Here is a 25,284-nt window from a genome sequence, read left to right as displayed (position 1 = left end):
AATGGGAACCAAAAAACTGATACCTTAGTGAAATTACTAGAAACACGGGTAGGTCAGGAGATTCAGGATTTAAGGGATACAATGATAAAAAGATTAGAAATGATTGAAGAAACTATTGGAGCTGGTGAACAGAGTAAGAAGGCACAAGGACAGGATACAATGCCACCACCAGCTGTTAGAACTGGCTTACCCAGGGTCCTAACAACATACCCTGTAATTTATTCTGACAAAGGGTTAACTTCCAAAGGCTCAAAGGGAGTTAAAGAAGCTAGATGGACACCAATAGCAATGAATGATTTAAAAGAAATTAAGCAAGCTGTCGTTAACTTTGGCTTGCACTCTGCATTTGTTAAGGAAATGATAAGGACTTGGGCTTCTAATGTCAGAGCTACCCCCCATGATTTCTCTCAGCTAGTGTCTGCAGTTTTAGATGATGGGCCTTCCTTGATGTTTGGAATTTATTTCAGAGAAGAATCCAAACATATGGAACAGCAAGGAAGAGCAAAAGGTGTGGAGGTTTCCCAAGATCAAATTCTTGGTGTAGGAGCATATGCTGATCCACAGGTCCAAGCTCTTTATGATGAAGAAGTGCTGTCCTTATGTCACAAAGCAGCCTTGAATGCTTTGAATAGAATACAAGATCCAGCAAAAAGGGTCGAATCATATACCAGGGTTAGGCAGGGACAGAGAGAACCCTTTACTGACTTTGTGCAAAGATTAATTAAGGCTCTGGACATAGGGGTAACAGACCCAGAAGCTAGACGAATACTTCTTGAATCTCTAGCTTTTGAAAATGCAAATACTGAATGTAAAAAGATAATTGGGCCTTTAAGATCTAGATCAGCACCAATGGAAGAATGGATACAGCATACAATGAATGTTGAGATGTTTAGCTATAACGATGAATCCTGGGTAGGAGAAGCGATTTCCAAAGCTATGAGGAGACATCAAACTACCAGGTGTTTTAATTGTGGTAAATTAGGACATCTGAAAAGGGATTGCAGGCAAAGAAATCCTAGGAATAATATCTCCTCTGGGAATGACAAAAGTAGGAGATCTCAGCCTTCAGGTATATGCAGAAGATGTGGTAAAGGCCGACATTGGTCCAACGAATGCAGGTCAACAACAGACAGACAAGGCAACCCGATACCATCGGGAAACTCCTTGAGGGGCCTCTCGCAGGCCCCCAAGCCAAAAGTGGCCCAGTCATTCCCAGTTACAGTCGAAAATGTGTCTCACCAAGAAAATTAAAAACTCCAATGTCTGCCGTAAAAAGTAATACTGGTCTAAATGATGAATTACATGTGGAGAATGAGTCAAAAAATTCAGGAGGACAGAGTAAACGTATATTTTGGCAAACGTATATTAACGATCAAAGACCAAAGCTAAGAGTCTGTATAAATGGCATTTTTATTGAAGGCTTATTAGACACAGGTGCGGATGTAAGTATAATTACTCCAGAATCCTGGCATCCGAATTGGCCTCTTCATGAGGTAGATGTTCAGTTCCTGGGAATTGGAACCCTATCTCGTGTAAAACAAAGCACAAGATGGGTGGAATGCATAGGGCCTGAAGGGCAAATAGGAAGATTAAGGCCATATATAGCAAATATTGCAATAAATTTATGGGGCCGTGACCTGCTACAGCAATGGAATACCCAGATTAACATTCCTGTAGTTCCAGGAACTCACAATTCTGGGAAGGATATAATGAGGTATTATGGAAAAAGGTCACCAGCCATTCAGGCTGTACAAGAACACACAGCCAATAGCAAACCTTTAGAGGTACCAACAGCCCTACCTTTAAAATGGCTAACTGAGAAGCCAATATGGATCAAGCAGTGGCCTCTAGCTGAAGATAAGTTACAGGCTTTGGAACAGCTGGTACAAGAGCAACTAGATGCTAACCATATTGAAGAATCAACCAGCCCTTGGAATTCTCCTGTGTTTGTTGTAAAAAAGAAATCTGGTAAATGGAGAATGGTGACAGATCTAAGAGCTGTCAACAAGGTAATTCAGCCTATGGGTCCGCTACAATCTGGAATTCCTTTGCCTTCTCTATTACCAAGAGGATGGCCTCTTATAGTTATTGATTTGAAAGATTGTTTTTTCACTATACCTTTGCAAAAAAAGGATAGAGAAAAATTTGCCTTCACAGTGCCTACTTATAATAATTCTCAGCCTACTAGGAGATATCAATGGACTGTCCTCCCACAGGGGATGCTCAATAGTCCCACATTGTGTCAATATTTTGTTAATAAGCCACTGGAAATAATTCGTAAGCAATTTCCCAAGTCCATAATTTATCATTACATGGATGACATTTTATTATCTGATTCAAATAAAGATACTTTGGAAAGTATGTTTGAAGAAGTAAAGAAAGTTTTGCCTAGGTGGGGATTACAAATTGCCCCTGAAAAGATTCAAAGAGGAGATTCTATTAATTACCTAGGCTACAGAATAGGGTTAGAGAAAATTCGAACACAAAAGGCACAAATTAGGAGAGACCGGTTACGGACTCTTAATGACTTCCAAAGATTGTTAGGAGATATTTCCAGTCTACGACCAGCTGTTGGGATAACACCTGATCTAATAGTTCATTTAAACAAAACCTTAGATGGTGATAAGGATTTGAATAGTCCCAGAAAATTGACAGTTGAAGCAGAAAAGGAACTGACAATGATTGAGGAAAAATTACAGGAGGCACATGTGGATAGGGTCAACCCGAATCTTAGTTCCATCCTAGTCATACTGCCTTCCAGAATTTCTCCTACAGGGATTTTAATGCAGAGGGAAGATATTATTTTAGAGTGGATATTTATACCTCATAAACCAAGTAAAAAATTAAAAACTTATGTAGAAAAGGTTTCAGAATTAATTATAAAAGGTAAACTGAGACTTCGTCAACTAGCAGGTATAGACCCAGCAGAAATTGTAGTGCCTTTTACTACTGAGGAAATAAGAAAGTTATGGGAAGATAATGAACCATGGCAAAGAGCTTGTGCTAATTTTTTGGGAGAAATTAGCAGCAACTATCCCAAAAGTGATAGACTTAACCTCATAAAGAGAACTTCTTGGATTCTTCCTAGAATTGTACGTGATGCTCCAATAACTGGAGCTCGGACATTTTATACCGATGCAAATAAATCGGGGAAAGCAGGTTATAAATCGGAAGAATTGAGTAAGGTGGAACAAAGCCCTTATAATTCTGTCCAGAAGGCAGAATTATATGCCATTCTTATGGTGCTAAGGGATTTTAAAGAACCTCTTAATATAGTTACAGATTCACAATATGCAGAAAGAGTTATCTTGCATATTGAAACCGCTGAATTTATACCAGATGACACAGAGTTGACTTCATTGTTTATCGAGGTACAGGACATAATTAGGAATAGGCTTTGTCCAATGTACATAACACACATCCGGTCCCATACCGGTCTGCCTGGGCCTCTAGCACAAGGTAACGCTGAAATTGACCAATTATTGATTGGAAGCGTTCTGCAGGCCTCAGAATTTCATAAAAAACATCATGTCAATAGTAAAGGCTTAAAGAAAGAGTTTTCCATTACATGGCAACAAGCTAAGGACATTATAAAGAGATGTCCTACTTGTTCTTTCTATAATCAAACACCGTTGCCTGCAGGGAGTAACCCAAAGGGTACTCAAAGGAATGAAATCTGGCAGATGGATGTGTTCCACTTTATGGAATTTGGTAAATTAAAATATGTACACCACACCATAGACACGTATTCAGGTTTTCAATGGGCAACTGCCCTGAGCTCAGAAAAGGCTGATTCGGTAATCACACATTTATTGGAAGTTATGGCCATCATGGGTATACCTGCACAAATAAAGACAGACAATGGTCCAGCATATGTATCTAAGAAAATGAAACGCTTCTTTGCTTATTATAATATAAAACACGTTACAGGTATACCAAATAATCCTACAGGTCAGGCAGTTATAGAAAGATCAAATCGTACTATAAAGGATATGCTAAACAAACAGAAAGGTACGAAAGATACCCCCAGAAATAGATTGCATAATGCTTTATTAACCTTGAATTTTCTTAATGCTAATGAGAAAGGAACAACAGCAGCAGAGAGGCATTGGATAATGGAAAAAACTTCTGAACTAAACCAACCTGTTTATTTCAAAGACGTGCTGACCTCTCAATGGAAGCCAGGAGATGTGCTACGTTGGGGAAGGGGTTTTGCTCTTGTTTCCACAGGAGAAGAAAAATTGTGGATACCATCAAAATTAATAAAGGTTCGATTTGAAGAGGAGAAACCTCTTGGAAAGGAGAAATGACAGCATCTACAATGATGATAACCATACAGGTGGTAAGAAAAGCATATAGAATGGGGGCAGGGTTCTGTTCTTATCTCCACAGGAAAACACTGATCTTTGAAAAGTTCAAGGGACCCTGGATATTTGAATACTGACAGATGGAAAATAACGGCCCAATAGGGACTATCAAGAAAACTGAATAGGTTCTGTAAGTACCATATACTAAATCATATTTCTAAATTTATAGAGCTGGTTTTAGAGTTGGACTCTGGCTCAGTCCCTCTCTAATTCCAAGCCTGTTGGTTAAAGAAAAACCCAGAGTTTCTGGAGTTTCTGTCTCATGTCAAGAGCCATGATATGGGACAGAAAGAAATATGAGTTTAGAAAACATCTTTACTTTTCTTCATATCTATCATACCTTCATTAAATATATCTATCATGTCTCTCATTGAATATAGGTATTCATGTATATGTCTATATAATTAATGTTTAAGTTTTCCACAATGAACAATGAGTTTTTCCTACAGTGACATTTGAAGTTTCCAGGAAGAAGATGGGGCCCCATAACAACAACTCCACCTGGTTGATATGACGTCATGATACTGATAGCGCTACTACAAGACCTGTTTTGGGTACCAGCTGCACAAGACGGTTCCAACGTGCTGAAATGGTGCACATCTTGTACAACATTCTGGCCAGACCTCCACAAAATACTCAGAGACTATTTGCAATTTTAAAAGACATTGATCTTGAAATTTAACCATCATTTTACTTTCACAGGATCCCCCAGAAAGAACGTCGCCCCCATGACAGCTGGAAGTAATTCTAGAGAACGACGTCCCCTCTCCCAATAAAGTTTGTCCTTGGGTTTAGGAACATCATTTAGGGGTTGGTTATAATTAGTATACGGTTGAGGGTTGGGGGAGGAATTTTATAAGCACAGGAATCCTAAAAAAAAAAAAAAAAAAAAAAAGGAGGGATAATTGGATTATGGGATAAATAGATTTGTACTTGTGAGTTATTGCTTTTAGACAAACATATTGGTATTGATTCTTATATATTGATACAAAGTTAAATTATGTTGACTATTTTATGCATGCATGCTTCATGCTTCTACCTCTGTTTAAAACATTTTTATGTATTTGTATATATATATTGTATTGATATATGTATATTTACCATATTGCATTGTACACTTCTACCTCTGATTAAGATACTTATATATTGTTTATGTATTGATATATATTTACCATATTGCAATGTATACTTGCACATTGTTTATATTTGGAGGTCTCATTGTCCTCATTTATTGCACACTTGTTTATTATCTCAGTCTTTAAGTTAGATAGATATTGAGAATTATATAGATCAACAGTCATCTAAGTTTGTCATTTATAATTAGACTAATCAGGTTCTTTAGATATATAGAGATTATATTCAGTATAGATAGATAATCTTCAACCTCTTCAAAGAGCTGTAGAAAATGGCCTTTAATCTAATTCAGAGTTCTATGGTAGGGAGACACAATCACTCCTGGCAACACTGATCTATGCCCGAGAGAATGTTGAGCACCAAAGACACTCCACCTGGAGCCTTTCTTCTTGGCAGAACTGGCCTTTGGGTAAAGAAATGCTCATACCTCAACTACTGACAGAGTTACAGAATATCCGTAAATGGATAAAACAAGACTGTCATATCCTGCCAAGACAGGGTAAGATAGTTTTGAAGTTTCTTGCCTTTGAAAATGGTATGTCAGTTACATCAGGCCTTAGCCAAAGTTGGTTGCTTCAACGCTGCAAATGTGACTTTGGGTGTTTGTCCAGGTAGCCAGTTGTCTCTGCGATTTGTTACATGTTCTTGAAGTTGTTTGATTGCACTTCCTAATTACTCAGATAACATTATTTCCCTTCTCAGATCTTCGATGGGATTGAAGATTATATAAATGTAGTTACTTTCCTTTCATGACTTGGCCAAGTTATTTGTTATACAAGACTTAAGCTAGTTAGAATAGGATATTTGTATTTATTGTATATAATTTCGTAGGTTTGTACTTATTGTATATAATTGCGTAGTAGGCTTAGAACTCTCTTACTTAAACAAAAGGGGGAGATGCTGTGGGAGTTCCTTCAGCTCCTTCAGCCAATCGCCGCTGAGTTACCAGCCCATTGGGGCGTGGTCTCTCCCTTTAAAAAAAGCAGCGGCTGTCCTCCACTCTCTCTTTGTCTTCCGGCTCCGTTTCCGGCCCCTGGACTCCTTTCCTGTTCGCGCGGAGGGGCTGTTGTCTGGGACGGTAATCTGTAAGTTTTTTCCCCTTTGAATAAATAACCATTATATTAATCATAATTCCAAACTGGTGTGGGATTGTCTGTGACTTACGCCTTCAGGTCTGCAAGCTAGCAAGTCTGGAAATTGGTCCATGGGCTGAGATTGCTTTTTGCTACTATCTTTTGAACCCTTTTTTTCATTTGTTTACAAATTTTTCTGCTTATACAGATCAAACAAAAACTTAGTGGGTTTCTTACATATTTCATGCCTGGAAATATCATGACTGATTAGCCAGCAACACAGGTCCATATAAATCATGCCACCATAAAATTCACTTTGCTTGTGTGGACCAATAATGGGTTAGGCCATCATGGGCATTACTTGTCTGTGATGCCCATTACATTAACTACGATCACTGTCTTAGGGTTTCTATTGCTGGGAAGAGACACCATGACCACAGCAACTCTTGTAAAGAAAAACATTTAATTGAGGTGGCTGCTTACATTTTCAGAAGTTTAATCCATTATCATCATGATGGGGAGCATGGCAGCATGCAGACAGACATGGTACTGGAGAAGGAGCTGTTACATGTTGCTATGCAGGCAGTAGGAAATAGACTGCCTCATTGGGCATGGTTTGAGTGTATATGACCCCTCAAAGCCTGACTCCACAATGACACACTTCCTCCAACAAGACCACAACTACTCCAACAAAGCCACACCTTCTAATAGAGCCACTCCCTTTGGGGGCAATTTTCTTTCAAATCACCACAATCACCTTGCCTTGGGTGATTCACTGCTGCCACCTGGCCCCTGCTACCTTGGGTCCCAATTAAACCCACTGCATTTAATTCATCCAACTGAACAACACCATCTCTAACCCTAAGGCCTGGCATAAGAAAAAGGGCGACAATGAAGCTCTTCAAATATGCTGGTGCCCCCTCACCATTTTGTGTCTTATAGGGCATATCCCCCAGGCCTTTCCATTGGGGAGGATTAGGTTTTACATAGTGTACCCGCTCCAGCACTGCTATTCTCCTGAGCCTTAAAATCCACCCATCAACACTAAGCCAAGAGACATCAGGAATCTCCAGCTCTTTTTAGGAGGCCATCTCTTGACAAATGCTTCAGCCAACCATTCAAGCAAACTTTAAACACCCTTTAAAAAACCATGTGAACTTTCATATTAAATCTAGAATATTCACTCAGAGAGCCATAAACTCAGCCTGAACCAGTTCATGTTCTTTCCACCATTATCCTACACCTTTCAAATCCAGCCCCACACAGTGCTCAGACTTCTGCTTGAATAAATTAGCACTCTCAGTAAGCTATTTAGTAGTGTAACACACCTCTTCATGGATTACACTTTCTACATCACCTCTAGGAGCCTGCTCCAAGTCTGGTTCTAGGTCTAAAGTAATGTTCTCAACTTGTGTGTCAACCCCCAGGGGGGTTGAACAACCCCTCACAGGAGTCCCCCAAGACCACTGGAAAACACAGATATTTACTTTATGATTCCTAACAGTAGCAAAATTACAGTCATAGAGTAGCAACAAAAACAGTTTTATGATGAGGAGTCGCCACAACATAAGGATCTGTGTTAAAGGACTGCGGCATTAGGAAGGCTGAGAACCTAGAGGCAATCATTGGTGGGCGCTGAGGGATACCAGTATTGTCTAGCCTGGCATCTCTCTCAGAAGAAGTCCCGCTGGTTTAGCAGCAGACAATGAAGGATTTGTTTCCTTGGTCAAAGGTGAAAATGGTAATATTTCAAGGGGTGGGGCTAAAGGTAGAGAGACTACTTCTTCAGGAGAGATAAACTCTAGAGAACCCGAGGACTCAAAGTTTTCAGCTTCAAAAGATTCCTCCCAGACAGCCCTGACCCACATTACAGGGTCTATTCTTTACCAATTAGTGGCCTTACTCTAACTGAGGACACCATCTGTATTTTTTTGCTGTAATTCAGCCAGCCTTATATGAGGGCTTTGGTTTGGTCTTCTGCAATTTGAGCTCTGTGGCTACCGAAGAGAAGATTCTCTTCCAGGCACACTTAGAAACTTTTACACTGTTTGTACAAATCAAGAGCCAGTCAATTTTATCACTAAACTCTCTGTCATCTTCCACTGTATTTTGAGATGCAAGAAATTGGTAGATTTTTATCATGGAGCTCATCCTTATTCTTTGTCAATTTATCCAGAGATGTTGACCAGCATCATCGTTTTCTTTATTTTTTCCCCAAACTGCCAAAAGTTTCAGATATAGGGTCAACAAATCCATTGCCATTTACAATTGATGAATCAGAATAATCTAATGCATTTGTCTCCTTAAGTTAGTAAAATATTTCACACCGTGGGCTTTCAGTACTCTCCATGCTCCCAGGGGAAGAGCTTCTAGAGGATTTGGTAACCGTAGGTGTCGGCAAATTGAAAAGTCTATTCATCTTTATATGTCTGTTGTTCTAGAACCAATTCTGGTACCAAAATCTGTATTAGTCAGGGTTCTCTAGAGTTAAAGAACTTATAGGATGGATCTCTCTATATATATAGAAATGGGATTTACTAGAATGACTTGCAAGATGCTAATCCAATGGCTGACTGTGAATGGAAAATACAGAAATCCAGTAGTTAAGGTGTAGCCCGGATTAGAGGTGGGGTCTCTCAGATCAAATGAAGGAGTTGTCTTCCTATCTCAAAGATCCAGATTAGAAGTGGATCTTCCTACTTAAAATAAAGCAAAAATCCCTCACAACTGTGCCTTCCATTTTTGGGTTTTAGTTAATTCCAGATGTAGTCAAGTTGACAACCAAGAATAGCTCTCACAGTTGGTTTCACACGTTCCTGAGCAGAGAGGAACTTCTTTAACTTGATGTGGGTCAGAAGCATATCTTTCATTGGTGAGTTCATAGATTCAAGGATCAGAGGAATTCTCTACATATAGAATCTATAACTTTTTGTTGTTGTTGGTAGGGTAAGTACTGAGATCTAGTCTCTCACCTTTATGCTAGCTAATGCACTGAGCTGTACTCCAGCCCCAAAGTAATTGTCATGGAGTGACAAGGTTCTGTGTACCCACTTCATGGGTGATATGCAAAACAAGAACAGGGTACCAAGCTTCTGACTCAGCAATTTGGTTACTATGTCAATAGCTTCTGACTGGATGTTGGGTACCATCGACTTCATGTTGTTGAGCACAAGTGTCTTTGCTCTCTATCTGTGACTCTCTTGGCAGGTCTACATCACTTGTATATCTCCGTGACTTTGTGTGTGTGTGTGTGTGTGTGTGTGTGTGTGTGTGTGTGTGTGGTTTTTCGAGACAGGGTTTCTCCTGGCTGTCCTGGAACTCACTCTGTAGACCAGACTGGCCTCAAACTCAAAAAGATCTGCCTGCCTCTGCCTCCCAAGTGCTGGGATTAAAGATATGCACCATCACTGGCCGGCCATCTTCTTGACTTTTGAGGCCTGTCTTTGTGCTAGGGGTGAGGAAGCTAGAGTAATCTTTCTGTGGAGCTATAAGGTGTGGCTCTTGTGAAACATTTATTGGCTGTATCAGGTATTCGGTGAGTTAACTCCGGCCTATATGAACTTAGAGCCACCTTGCTGGCTGCTCCCAGTGGTTATTCTGTGTGGGTCTTCTCCAGCTATTGTGCTGTGTGTCTCCAGACATAGGAACTTACAGGAATCATCTCATCTTTTTTTTTCTCTTGGCAACCTAAGCAATAGGATACTCACCACCAAGTGTCTGAAACTCATGTGCCTGTTTCATGGTTGTCCCAGAGTGACTGAACTGTGTTCCAAAGTGGATGCCATCTGACTATACATGCTTCAAACCTTGTTTATCCTCTACCCAGCATTTCCAGCACTGGTGATGAGTTTCTATCTGTAGTTCAAGAGGACCTAATGCCCTGCCACTCCACACTGGTGCTCAGGGTAGAAGCAATACTCTGGATGTCATTCTCATGTCAGGACACCTGGCATTCCTTCACCTCACACTTAGGAGTGAGAGGTGAGCCATGAGAATATTGGTACAGGAACCCATCATCTCACCCACTCATTCCTAGTTAAATTTTAAAAATGGCAGCGGCCTCTCGAAGGCACCAGGCATGGGAAAAGAGGTAGAGGAACCTGGAGTAAAAGCATCAGGAGTCATTATTGACTGCAGTCGAGATATCTTGGTTTGGACAATTTTGCATTTTGAGTAAGGGACTATGTGAACAAGCTGTGGGCCTGGCCTCTCTGGGCTTTAGGAGTAACTGGTGTGACTGTAATTGCTTGAACTGAGGATGGTAGAGTACATGGACACCTGAGAGCCTGACCCCATTAGCACTGGCAATCAGATGTTTGAGTCCCAGACTCTCTGGCATCTCTCTCCTTCAGTGACATCTCTGTTTTTCCTCATTTCATCTCTGCTCCTAATTCCTTTGCTACTTCAAGACTGTCCTCCGGTTGTAGCTCTGACCTCAGACTCTCCAAATCTCTTGCAACAGTGTTGCTGGACTAATTTTTTTTCAAGACAAAACTCAGATGCCTGCCATGTAAAGCTCTATGGATGGGCTGGGCTTGATCAACCCATCTATTCTCTTCATACTCTGCCCAGGTTTCCCCACTTGCTCACATTGGGGACTTTCCTAGGCCCTTTCTGATGTTTCAAGACCTAGCCCTGGTCACCTCCTCAGCAAGGCTGTAGCTGGCAGTTCTTCTGGGTTCTCTCTCTGTCCTGAAACCCTTTGGTGTCTTCCACACATGGGATGTAATGCTTGTTGCATCCCATGGGCTCTCTGTCTCACCTGCCAAAAGGTAAGGTGTGAAAGTGAGGAACTGCGTCCTTAGCACTGGCATGATAACATGCTAGGCATCCAGATAATCTTGGCCAATAACCTAGTGATTATTCTAATATGCTTGGGGTATTTATCACCCCACATTCCTTTAAGAAAGAACAAGGAGGAGAGGTGATGTCTGTACCAGAGAAGAGTGCTGAACTACACTCACTCTACCGGTGACCATGTGATTCAGGCTTTGCCTGGATCTCTTGCTGACTCATTTTATTCTGCTGTAAAATGGTGGCAGCACCATCATCCACTTCTCCCCCCCTTTTTTTAATTCATCACCCACTTCTTATATATTGTGAAGATTACTTGAGTAGCTTAATGGGCAACATTTATAAGTCACCCCCAGTGTGCAGCTGTGTTACTCAAGAGTCTGTATTGTGACTATATTTCCACCTGTTGCATGTGAGAAGACAGTGTCTTCATAAGTTCTCATCAACACTGAGACCAACACTATTGCATCACTTCTAATAGACAGTATTTTAACTTCTACTGAGACTCCCGGGTGGACAGTAGTTAGGACAGATGGAGACCTGCTGGATGTGGGGCGATGACAACGGTCTAAGTGAGTAGCGAGCTGTGGAATCTGATTGTGCTGGGGGTTTGTGGAGGCTCCCTTTGACCAATAAGAGGTGTTTGGGCACCAATGCTGCCCATGGCATCTGCAGGCAGGCCAAGGACAAGCCTGTGGTGGCTGCTCAGAACCATGAGCACAAGCACAGGCTCCAGGCTATAATCTCTTGAGGCCCTGAGAGCATTTGAGAACTACAGGTGTCTGCTGTACCTTGGGAACACATGTGAGAGCTCATATTCAGGAATGGAGTCCTGCCAGTTCAATCCAATTTTAATTTTCATCCTGTTAATAGTGATTTGTGAGTGTTATCTCTGCACCAGTCATTAATCCTACTGCTTGTTGTTAATATGTGATCATCCATTTATTTTCTTCCTTCTGTGATTTTTGCAGCTCTTTCCTAAAATTTATTATATATAATATTATAATATATATGTGTATATATGTGTGTGCGTTGAATCCACAGTTACAAATATCTCTTTTAAAAATACTCTTGGGGGCTGGAGAGATGGCTCAGAGGTTAAGAGCACTGGCTACTCTTCCAGAGGTCCTGAGTTCAATTCCCAGAAACTACATGGTGGCTTACAACTATCTGTAATGAGATCTGGTACCCTCTTCTGACCTGCAGGCATACATGGAGGCATAATGTTGTATATAGAATAAATAAATCTTTATAAAAATAAACAAAAAAACCCATTCTTAGTTTGGAGAGATGTCTCAGTGGTTAAGAACACTGACTGTTCTTGCAGAACCTGAGTTTGGTTCCCATTCACATGGTGCCCCACAACCATCTGTAATTCTAGTTCCAGGGAGATCCAATGCCCTGTTCTGGCTTCCACAACACCAACCACACATACCATACATGCAAGCAAAAACACTTATTTTTTTGCTTGAAAATTAAAGCAATATATATATATGTATATATATAAAGCACATGAAAATTAAATAAATATATATTTAAAAAATAAATAAAAACACCATTTTATCTCCAATTAAAGCAGATACATAGGTAAATCTCACTTTTTGATGAGACTTGCTTTATTGGAATACACACACACACATGCAAATATAGAAAATCTAAAGTTACTAAGTGTTTCAATGTATTTCCAAACAAATAGAGGACAAACGGGATCTCACAGAGTGTGTATAAAGCTACATCCTTATTATGCTGTGTTCACAGATATATCTTATTTGTGGAGATACTGTATTATTGGGCTATAAGCCTTTCACAGGAATATATGGTCCACTTTCAGGATTTTTTTTTTGAGACAGAGTTTCTTTGTGTAATAGTCCTGGCTGTCCTGGAACTCCCTGTGTAGACCAGGCGGGCCTCCAACTCAGAGAGATCCACCTGCTTCTGCCTCCTGAGTGCTGAGATTAAAGGCGTGCACCACCAAGTCCAGCTAGCTTTCAGGCGTAGGGCTTTATCTGTCTAGTTTTACCTATATGTGTAGTTATTATGTTAATTCAAGCTTGTTTATTTTTTTGCTACAGCCAGAACCTAGTTGCTGTGGGCCCTTCCGGAGGAGCAGCGAGTTGCAATTGAAGTCCCAGGTGTCAGCCAGCAGAAGGGACTCCTCTGACGGGCTAGTTTTGTTTAGGCAAGGCCATGGGACTGCAGACCCTGGAATGTCTTTTGTTTCTGCTGTGACTTTACATGTTTGCTGCTGCTCTGTTTCTTTGGAGTCTAGCATGGTGTGAGTTGACATGGGGAGAACGCCACTGCCTGTAATATAGTGTGTTTATATCTTGGATCGCCACTGCCTGTAATATGGTGTGTTTATATCTTGGATCGCCACTGCCTGTAATATGGTGTGTTTATATCTTGGAAATACCCCATTCTACTGGGCATTTTTGCCTGTGGACTGTAGGAAGATGACCCCTCCTTAAGCTGTACTGTCAAATTTGATAAAAATAATGATAGCCTATATCATGTTTTGATAAATGAAAGCAAATACAAAAATATGTTTCATAGCTAAGACTCATGAGCCCCACTTCAGAAGTTGCTCAGGCTAATGATTAAAAGGAAAGCACCTGAGTCCAGGAACCAGGCTGTTCTAATTCTTTTAAGGCTAAAAAAAGACAGTCATGTACCATTAGCTAAAACAAAGCTTCATTATAACTTCAGGTTAGACCAGATGCCTTGCTAATAGTTTTAAAATAAGTAACTCCAAAACAAGCTAAGGTTCACAAAGACACATAGCTGAACTGTCTGACTCATTATGCTAGGGTCAAAAATACAAAACAGCCTGATTGTTACTAGCTCCCCTTGCTAAATCTGGTTAATAAATTAAGGTGAGGATTGATTTCTTGCATGGATTCCTGACCTCAACCTTTTGTTATTGATAAATGGGTGTGCACCCTGAAAACTAGAAGTTCAGCTGACTGTTTTTGTGTACAGTTTGTTTTGTAGCTCCCTCAAAATTCCTTATAAGATCACCTTTCTTTTTCTTTTTTTCTTTTTTGAGACAGGGTTTCTCTGTAGCTTTGGAGCCTGTCCTGGAACTAGCTCTTGTAGACCAGGCTGGCCTTGAACTCACAGAGATCCGGCCTGCCTCTGCTTCCCGAGTGCTGGGATTAAAGGTGTGCACCCCCACCGCCAGGCTTAAGATCACCTTTCATAATTAAGTAACTGACTCTTTCTTTGTAACCACAATTTGCATCCTGTCAGTGAAAACAATGCCTCTTGCTTGCTCACTATCTAGATACATTGTATGTGGGTTATGGGAATGACTGTTTTTTAATCATGTCAGGGAGATGAAAAACATGTTTTTACCTATAATCATTCACTTGAGAAATGGAATGCAACTGTACTGCTTGGAAGATTCTGTTGGGGTATAAAAGCTGTAAAACAACATGAGATAAGACAGAGAGAATAAAGAGAGAGAGAAAAAGAATAGGAATAAAGAAGGAAAACATGAGGAGTTTTGTGCCTTTCTCCCTAACCCACTTCAGAGAGAAAAGTTTAGCCTCGCCGACTCCACCGACTCAGTGGATTCCTGTCAAAGCCCTGTGCTGCTGGAGGCTGGTCCCCTAGACAGCAGCACCTAGCTCTAACCCCTTCCTTTCCACATGGAGTCTTTTAGTCCTGTTGATCCAGGGGCATATGACTCTCCCATCCACCTCCATCCAACTTCAGTAACCCATACACAAACCATACAGACACTCACTTGTCTATCCACACAGACACAAAATGAGAATCTGTGGACACCACTGTCTACTGTAGGAGGAGGGGCTTCGGTGCAGTTGGTTTACCTGCACGGTGACACTGGGCAATAACCGTCTGGGAAAAGTCCTTGATTTTCTTATACTTCTGCAAAAATCTCTCCAAAAAGTGGGTGGCTTCTGACACAGTGACTCCAAGGCAAGCCGCAAGCCGCTCTTTCCCTGTGAATCAGAAAGACATACCACCAGAAATCAGGCCTAACCCATATCAGGTAAGAATAGGGTGTGTGGAAATGAGCTAACTGCAGGCCTCAGGGACAATGTGGCCAATAAGGTGGTGTGGGTCTTATGTGGCTGATTTGGATAATATTGGTTTGGACTTTACACACTAGGTGCTGGGTGGCAGTTGACCCAAAGAGGACCATTTAAACCCTGTATCCTTAGCAGTCTTGAAGGCCCGCCAGGAGCTGATGTGAAGCTGGGCTCAGGCAAACTCAGTACCTACTCTCACTTAGCCAAGGAAAGATATGAATGTAGGACTGGGGGAAGTGGCAGGGCCCACAGGAACAAGGAAAGCAGAGTTGATTAGCAAATGTGGAAACATGGCATTCAGGAGCCCCTATGCTTAGCATTCTTATTTTAGAATACATGTGTTTGCCCTAGATCAGTGTTTTGCTCCTGAAAGAGGCAAAGTTCTTGTGAAGAAGCAGCGGTGAAGCTGTGAAGGTCTCTGGTGGAGGTGGTTCCAGCACAGCACAGCACAGCACAGCACATAAGCCTCAAGTTGGCTGGGTGCAGGTACTGGATACACAGGCCTGGGTCTGACCAGCTCTGTCACCCACAGGAGGTTCTGGTGGTCTTGGGGAAGTTGCTTAACTCTAAATAAATCTGTTTCTTCATTCGTGAATTGAGAAAAAAGTCTTTAGCCTTAGCCCTAGGGTCAGTCAGGGAATCCTATGAAACAAACTCAGCCAAGTGTGGCTTCTATTTGGTGTTTACATGTAATTGTCTTCTTTTATTTCCCCCCAGGAATAGGTACCAGGACCTTTGCTTAACAGTAGTATTGTGGGGAAAGTCCTGGGCTCTGGGGGTGACCAGAGCTGATTTTTGAGGGATTCCAAGAGTTGATTCCTGGGAAGGTCATTACTAGGGCAAGAGGAAACCACATTGAGCTTTGAACTGGCCAGCACAAAGGGCACCTAAGAGGCTTTCAGATACTTGTCCTAGAAACCATGGCTCAGGGCTTGAGTTCTGTGTCTATGAAGACAGGGAAGGATCCTTAGTAGAGGAACTTTCTAACCTCTCAGAATCGCTTTTTGATTTCCTCGTTAGTGAGGCCTCTTCTGGCCTTAGCTGGCTGAAACCTTTAGGAGTTTTAATGGCAGCTTTTGCTTTGTTTTTGGAAGAACATTTAAATATGAAAATTGTTTTTGTCTTTATAGAAGCCTATAGTTAAGAAAATTTAAAATAGATTTTGGACTTTTGGAGTGCTGGAATTTTTGAAGACTTTTAGAGGTTTTTGGAGTTGGATTGTATTTTACATTATAAAATTAATATGAGAGCTGGAGAGATATCTCAGCAGTTGGGAACACTGGCTGTTCTTCCAGAGGATGGAGGTTCATTTCCCAGCACCCACACGGCAGCTCACAACTGTTTGTGACTCCAGTTTCAAGGGATCCAACGCTATGTTGGATATATGCAAGCATAACACCAGTGCACATAAAATAAAAATAAAAAAATAAAGTGAGACTTCCAGATCAAGGAGTGGAAAGTTACGGCACTTGCATGCCAAGTTAAGGGGCAGATTATGCTCCTTAGTTTTAATTGTTAACTTGACACAAAGTAGAGCCATCTGGGAAGAGAGCCTCAGCTGAGGACTTATCTAAGATCGTGCTGGTCTTTGAGCATGTCCATAGGAAATAATTTTGACTGATGTAGGAAGGCCCAGCTCACTGTGGGCAGCACTATCCCAGAGGCAAGGCTTCTGTATGATCTAAGAGAGCAGCAAGCAAGCAGCAAGGAAGGATCCATGTGTTTCTTCTCTTTCTGCTCTTGACTATGGATGCGATGCCTAAGTTCCTGCCTTAACTTCCCTACAATAATAATGGACTGCAGCCTAGAATTGTAAGTATAATTAAACCTTTCTTCCCTAAGCTGCTTTCCAGCAGGGTTTTTTAAAATAACAACAGAAATATAACTAGGGCACTTCTGTTTCAAGGGCTGAGCAAGTGCCTAGTCACAGAGAGCCCAGGAATGCTGTCTGGTCTACTTGAACAGAACTTCCTGTACAGCCCAGATGCTGCTGCTCTGGGCTCCATCATAAATACAATCCTTTGGGCACTCAGTTTGAGACTTGGTTTCTCCTGACAGAGTCAGGTGCTTGGAGCAGGCTGAACCCTTATCTACTGTCCTCCTGGTACAGGGTGTGTCTGGCATTCTGCATGCATCCAGTAAGCACCAGTGGATTATACAGCTGAATATGGAGTTCACTGAGGAATCATGGTGAGGACTCAGCACTAGGCTAACCCTTAGAAAGCACAAGCCCAGCAAGCCTGGGGGTTAGGAATGACTTCCAGAAGACACAAGGGTTCTGCTGTGCTCAGGATAGTGTCTTAGCTAGGGTTTCTATTGCAGGCCCAGCAAGATGAGATGCCCAGTAAGTTGGCAGATGCTGAATTCAGCTGGCTACAGGAGAAGTAGTAGACTTGTGAGCCAGCTTGGGTCAAGATCCCAGATAACACAAGAGTACATGAATTTGAGGTCATAGGAGGCCAGGCAGACAGTCGTATATGCTGCAGGTGACTGGGCATGCACACCTACATCTCTTCCAGTGCTTCTCTGCTCGTCTCATAGCCCTGTGGCTTTCCCTTCTGTGCTCACCACAGTCCTCACAATGATCACATAACTGATTTCTGAAGGTTGCACTGGAGTTATGTTTCTCCCTGGCTCAGCACTACTATGGCAGCTGCTGGGTTATTCAGAGATGGCTTCTGTGGACACACTCCTGTTTGCTAGCACAAGTTGCCTGTCCAAAGTTCCTCCATTGGGTTTCCCAAGACCCTGGCAGCACTGGGGCCTGGTGATTCACTTATGCCCTCAGCCTGCTCATCAGCAAGGTTCTGGCTCAAATAAGGGGGGTGGGATAGAGACAGCATGAACTGAACAGCAGACACACAGTAATTCCAGCTGTCGGTGGAGCAGGAACAATGGAGCAACAGAGATAGAAGCTCAGGGTGGGAGCCTCTGTCACCACAGGGCTAAAAGCAGCAAATTACTCCCTTCACCAGCATCATAGCTAATGACTCACTGCTTATTTACAGTGAGGCGCTCTTCCTCTCCAGAAAACATAAAGTAAAAGCTCAGAAGGAGCCAGTGGGTGCTGTGAGGCCATCTTTCTCTGGGATACAACTATTGTGGTGAGGGGTGACCCTAGTACTAGAGGAGCAAGGGCCAGGCAACACTCAAGAGAATCACACATTCATCCTACAACCCTACTTTGCTATTGAGCTAGCTCCAGCTTGGAGGGCCAAGAGACCTCTGGAAGCTTAGCAACATAGCTCACCCTTGAAACAGGACCCAGACAAACAGGAAGCAGATGACGGTGGCGTGAGTTAACTGTGCCAGTTGTGGCTCCAGCAACCATATGAAAGCCTTTATGGCAAAGGGGATGGGCAAAGAGGTACAGGGCTTCTTGTGACATTAGCAGGTCAAGAGTTGACTGGGATTTGAGCCTGGGTGGGGGTGGAGGATCCAAGGTACCAGGTTCTAATCTGTCTGGCAGAATGCAGCTTTCTTCCAGGGCAGAAACCTCTGAGGTCTGGAGGAGGGGTAGTAAGGGGAGGCTAAGGAGGAAATGGGACAGGAGACCCATCACCGCATGACTGTCCCTTTCCCCTAGGTTTGATTACTGGCTTCCATGCTGCTTTCTAGACACGTCATATGATCTGATGTTCTCAAAGGAGTTTTGGTTGTTCAGTGGGTGCTTTGTGCTTCTCTGCACTAGTTAGCAGGCAGAACTAATGAGCACTCCTAGCTTCTTGGGCTCGTGCTCAGGATGGGCATTTTACCCTAACAGATGAGCGGTATCCAGGTGGTACTGTGCAGCCAGCCGTTTTGACGTGTGAAGCGGTGACAGCGCAGGCTGTTTATTCCAGAGGCCCATGGGGCCAGCAGGAAACAGAAGCTGAGGAAAGCGGAATATCAACAGAGCCTCTGATGGTACCACACAGAAGACATCACAGTTCCAGTTAGCATACTGAATGTAGCCTGCAGGGTAGGCACCACATGGACTTGGAGGTAACAAAAGGGTTTTCTTTTTTTTTTTTTTAAAAAAAAATTACTTCCACCCCCCACTCCCCATGCACCCGAGTTTGCCTGGCAATCTTGCCTAGTTCCACTATCCAGGAGGATAACTATATGATTTTCTTCAGGTTCACCTTCTTATTTAGCTTCTCTAGGATCACAAATTATAGACTCAAATACCTTTAACTATGGCTAGAATTCACTTATGAGTGAGTACATACCATATTCCTCTTTTTGGGTCTGGGTTACCTCACTCAGTAAAGCGTTTTCTATTTCCATCCATTTGCATGCAAAATTCAAGATGTCATTGTTTTTTACCGCTGAGTAAAACTCTAATATATATATGTTCCACACCTTCTTTAACCATTCTTCTATTGAGGGGCACCTAGGTTGTTTCCATGTTCTGACTATTACAAATAGTGCAGCTATGAACATAGTTGAACAAATACTTTTGTAGTATGATAGGGCATCTCTTGGGTATATTCCCAAGAGTGGAATTGCTGGGTCCTGAGGGAGGTTGACTCCCAGTTTCCTGAGAAATCGCCACACTGATTTCCACAGTGGCTGCACAAGTTTGCATTCCCACCAACAATAGATGAGTGTTCCCCTCACTCCACATCCTCTCCAGCATAGGACTGAGCGAGCACGTGATCCAGCCAGATTCTCTGAATGAGGCCGGATTCTCTGAAAGTGGCTGGCCCGGAGTCTTTCTGAAAATCCATTGACAATGACACTGGGACTTGTTTCCTCTGCATATACTGGATTTATGGGATCCAGTCTGTTTGGATGCTCACCTTCCTGGACCTGGAGGGAGAGGGGAGGAGCTTGAACTACCCACAGGGCGGGAGACCCTGACTGCTCTTGGGGATGGAGAAGGAGGAGGACAGGGAGTGGGGGGAGTGGGAGGGGGTTGGGAGGAGGGGTGGAAATGGAGACTTTTGTATTTTAATAAACTTTGAGGAAAAATTATTTATTTATTATGTATACAATATTCTGTCTGTGTGTACGCCTACAGGCCAGAAGAGGGCACCAGACCTCATTACAGATGGCTGTGAGCCACCATGTGGTTGCTGGGAATTGAACTCAGGACCTTTGGAAGAGCAGGCAGTGCTCTTAACCTCTGAGCCATTTCTCCAGCTCCATCAAAAGGGTTTTCTGTGGTAGCTTGCTGCCTTGCTATGGGTAACTGGTACAGTGGTGGATAATGGCTGAGAAGGAGTACTGAAAAAAGATGGATGAATTTTGTGCATGTGGGGAAAACATTCCCATGAGTGCTGGAGAGGGATCTGGACAAGACAGTATTGTTGATGGAGAAGAAGCATTTGGGATGCACATCCATGCACTGCAGTCACAGAGACTGTGGAGTCTAGGGGTGACAAATATGTACTATGCTGCAATGTACACTGAGGCCTGTGTAGTTTTGTTGACTTTCTTTGGCTAGTCATAGGATTTCAGTGGTCAGGAGGTGACTCTTCTCATGGTCTATGCACAAATCCCAATGTGTTCAAAGTAGTATCTACCAAAGCAAGAAGGAGGCCCATGGAGGCCTGGCTCTGTGACAACAGACAGACCGATCCTCTTCTGAGGGGAACTAGTCCTTGTTTTAGCATGGCCCAAAGGAAGAAAAGAAAACACTTCAGGCTCTGGAGAGATGGCTCAACGGTTAAGAACACTGCCTCTTCCTCCAGAGGATGGGGGTTTGATTCCCAGTGCCCACATAGCAGCTCACAACCATCTGTAACTCCAGTTCACTCAGATCTGATGCCATCTTCTGGTCTCTGGGGGCCAGTGCACATACATGGTGTACAGATGTACATGCAGACAGAACATCTAAACATAAACAAAATATTAAAACAAAACAAAACACTGCTGTGGTAGTTTGAATGTAACTACCCATAATCTCATAGGGAGCAGCACTATTAGGTGTGGCTTTGTTGGAGTGGGTATGACCTTGTTAGAGGAACCGTTTCACTGTGGGGGTGGGCTTTGAGGTTTCCTATGCTCAGGATACCATCCAGTGTGTCAGTCAACTTCCTGTTGCCTGCAAGATGTAGGACTCTCAGCTACTTTCAGCACCATGCCTGCCTGCTGTTGCCATATTCCCTGCCATGATGATAATGGACTGAACCTCTGAGCTGTAAGCTACTATCTCAATGCAGTATTTACCTTTATGAGAGTTGCCATGATTGTGGTGTTTCTTCACAGCAATAACAACCCTAACCAAGACAACTACTGAAAGACTATTCAGGGAGTGGAAAAAGGGAGTGGATGAAGTAGAAGGGTTACATTGTCTGGTTCTGGAAAGAGGAGAAAGAGAAGGATGGCTTATTATTATTGAATATGTGCTGAGGAGAACCAAATCCAACAAGAGTCCATTTTGGGGTTATGGAAGTCTAAAAAACCTTGGAGTGTGTTTAGAGTGGAGTTTCTAAGTGTAGAGATGATGCCTGTCACTGGTAGGATGTGAGGTAGAGTCTGGTCACACTCAGCACCTTTTTTTTTTTTTTTTTTTTTTTTTTTTTTTTTTTTTTTGAGACAGGGTTTTTATGTGTAACCCTGGGTGTTCTGGAGCTCTTGTAGACCAGGCTGGCCTGGAAGTCACAGAGATCCACCTGCCTTTGCCCCCCTGAGTCCTGGGATTAAAGGTGTGCGCCACCACTACCTGGCTTTGTTGCGTCCTCTTACAGGGTCTGTGGCACTATAAGTCAGCAGCATGGAGTAGTTTGATTGGTGTCTGGTGACACAAATACCACTGTAGTGTTTATGTAAATAACACACAGGGACTTAGAGAGTGATTTCTCTGAAGCATGGCCCACTTAAATGTAGGCATACAGCCTTTGGCTGATGGGTGACACCAAGAACCCAGCCCTTCCCTATGGCTCACCTGCTCCATAGACCACGGAGTACACTACTTTCTTGGTCTGCTCTCTGTCCATGTGTGTCACATGCTCCATGGGAATGCCCTTCCTGCATGAAAAAATGGCATATTATCCATCATTGTCGGCACTGTCTGCAGAGGGACAGAGCTCAAATTACATGCACCCTGCCTCCCCTGGAGCCAACCACCATTTAAAGCTCGGCCTGTGCAGTGGGCAGCAGAGATTTGCAATGTGTGCAGCATCCACCCAAGACTCCCAAACAGACACCACCAGAGAGGCTGTGGCCCTCAAATTCTGGTGTGCCCATAAAGCAAAACCAAACACTGCTTTTATAAAAGGATGTCCATCCAACTTTAGGGGAGCATGTGCTTGCCAGGGCCTGGGCCACAACTGTGGTCACTACCGAGGTGAGCTGGTTTCAGTCCTTTGAAGTATCTCACAGAATTGGACAACCAGCTGCTGCTTTGATCTCCCACAGAGATCAGGGTGAGGCCTACATCTGACTGCCTGTTAACCAGCATCTCAGAGATTAAAGCTGAAATCGCTGAGAAGCACAGAGCCCCAAGAGTTGCTCTTCCCTGCTGGGCATTTCCCAGTGACAGATGTCTGTGCCTAAGAAGAACGTCCCTTGACTGCTGCTCTTGAAAGCATTCTTAGCATTTACACCAGCTTCAGTGATGGAATAAGCACAGATCCAGCACCAAAAAGACAGAGGCTCTCTCAGTGTTTGTGATTGTGCGTCTGTGTTGGGCTCCTGTGGTCACAGTATTCCCAACTGTTTCAGCCTTCACTTCCTGTTTACACTGCACATCAAAGGTGAGAGCTCAGCCTTTCTTAGGTCTTTTCCTAGCACATCACCTGCCCTGGGATGCCTGAGGCTTTCTAGATTTCCTAGCTTACAGAGGTGATTTGGAATGACCTGACTTCACGAGGTATCTCTTTCCCAGATACCCTAGTCTTGAGCTCTCTTGTTTATCTCAACTATTATTTTTCCTCAGACAGCTGCAGGTTGTTTGTTTGCCTTATGATGTGGTTGAGTGATGCCCACTGATTCTCTGCAGTGGGTTTTGTATCAGGCAAAAACAAAACAAACAAACAAAAAAAAACAAAAAAAAAAGTGATAAGCACCCTTGTCAGTCAGTCCTTTGGGTAATTCCAATAAATGAGAATGGAACCACTACACTTCTTTGTAAATGAGGTGCACATTGCTCCCTTCAGAACCAGGGACCAGGTTCTGGGCAGGAGCAAAACATGCAGTTGCCACAGGGTTGACTGGGACAAAGCAAGGGCAGAATAGACCACGAAGCTCTTCTTCTACTCTCAAGATGCCTTTTCCAGCATTTGTCTGGTGGGAGTAAACCATTGCCTATTCTCCAGGGTTCTGTCAAAGTTGGTTTTAGCAGGTGTTGCTTGAGTTTTCAGTGTGTCTGTTGGGGATGGCTCCAGGGTGCTGCCTCCCCTAGCACTTCCACTGACATGTTAGTTGTCATTCATTTTGATCACCTGATTTCTATCTAATTAACAACACATCTCTAGCTTCCCCTTTTCCTGTTGTGCTGTTTTATATACTTGTTTATCTCATCCTTAAACTTGATTTTATAAAGAGCTGTGGGGCCATTGAGATAAGCGCCCATGCTTATAGATTAGTAGGATTAATATTGTATAAATGGCCATCTTATCAAAAGCAATCTACAGATTCAATGCAATCTACATCAAAATTCCAACTCATTTTTTCACAAAAATTGAAAAAAAGAATCTTAAATTTCACATGGAAATACAAGTCTCAGGATATCTAAAAGAATCCTGAACTAAAAAACAAAACAAAACTGCTGGAGGTATCACTGTCCTTGATCTCAGGTTATACTACAGAGCCATAGAAAAACAACAACAGCAACGACAAAAGCAGCATGGTACTGGTATAAAAACACGAGCCAAATTGACCAAATGAATGAAATTGAAGACCCATATATAAGCCCATATTTCTACAGTCACCTGATTTTCCATAAAGAGGCTCATGATACACACTGGAGAAAACACAACTCCTTCCGCAAATGGTGCTGGTCAGACTGGACAGCTACATGGAGAAGAATGAAAGTAGATCCTTACCTCTGTCTTGCACAGGATTCAACTCAAAATAAATCAAGGATCTCAACAAAAAACCTGATACCCTGAACCTGGCAGAGGAGAAAGTAAGGAATGCCCTTGAATTTACAGGCCCAGGAAAGGGCTTTCTGAACAGGATCCTGATATCACAGGCATTAAGGCCAACAATTTTCAAAGTAAAGCGTTTTCTATGAATGGAAATAAAAACAGAAATGACATAGTTTCCAATGGCAACAATTTATATCTACTAATGGGCTATATAGGAAACAGCCATGAAAATTCATAGCCCTAAATCCCTCTATAAATAATTAAGAAAGAAGGAACGTTTTAAAATATTTTCAGTACAAAACACAATAAAAACAAGAAAGCTAACCAAAACAATGTGAAAAGAAATTATAAAGATGGCACATTAGTTAACGAGATAAGGAGCAGGAAACAGTCGATCAAATGGGTAGGTAGGGCCTTTGTTCTTATAGCACATAAAGTAGACAACTAACTTAGCTAATTTCCTCAAAAAAGGAGAAAGAACAAATATGATATGAAGGAAGTAAAAAAAACCCTTGGAAATTACCTTGTGCAACTTTATATAGGTCCATTTGAAAACCAGATTAGATGAACACTGTCTTGAGAAAATTCAATTATACAAATTGGTTGCAGACTCAGGGAATGCAGCTTGCTGGCAGAGGCCCCGCCTAGCATTTCTAAAACCTTGGGTTTGTTCCATTCTCAGCATTGAAAAAAAAATTGACCTCAGGCTAAATGTAGTGGCATATTCCTATAATCTTAGAGTTTGGGAGGTGGAGGCAAGAAGTATGAATTTTAGAACAGTCTATTAAAAGAGACGAAAGTTAACGATGTTGACTTATGAAGAGAGCACCTGCCTAGCATG

The 25,284-nt window shown here is 42.4% G+C and overlaps 1 protein-coding gene across 1 annotated transcript in view; it reads right to left on the bottom strand.

The window, feature by feature from the left end:
• The window catches only part of Poln (DNA polymerase nu), a 167,823-nt gene that overhangs the window by 21,301 nt on the left and 121,238 nt on the right, over positions 1-25,284 (bottom strand). The window contains exons 18-19 of the mRNA XM_085692033.2: positions 22,298-22,380; positions 15,202-15,333 (exon numbers count right to left, since the gene is read on the bottom strand). Of these exons, the coding sequence (XP_085548159.1) occupies positions 15,202-15,333; positions 22,298-22,380 (215 nt within the window). The remainder of the gene's footprint in view (positions 1-15,201; positions 15,334-22,297; positions 22,381-25,284) is intronic.

Source organism: Myodes glareolus, chromosome 8 (assembly GCF_982192425.1).
Source record: "Myodes glareolus chromosome 8, mMyoGla1.1, whole genome shotgun sequence".
Taxonomy (NCBI): Eukaryota; Metazoa; Chordata; class Mammalia; order Rodentia; family Cricetidae; genus Myodes; species Myodes glareolus.
This window is presented reverse-complemented; position numbering and strand designations above follow the sequence as displayed.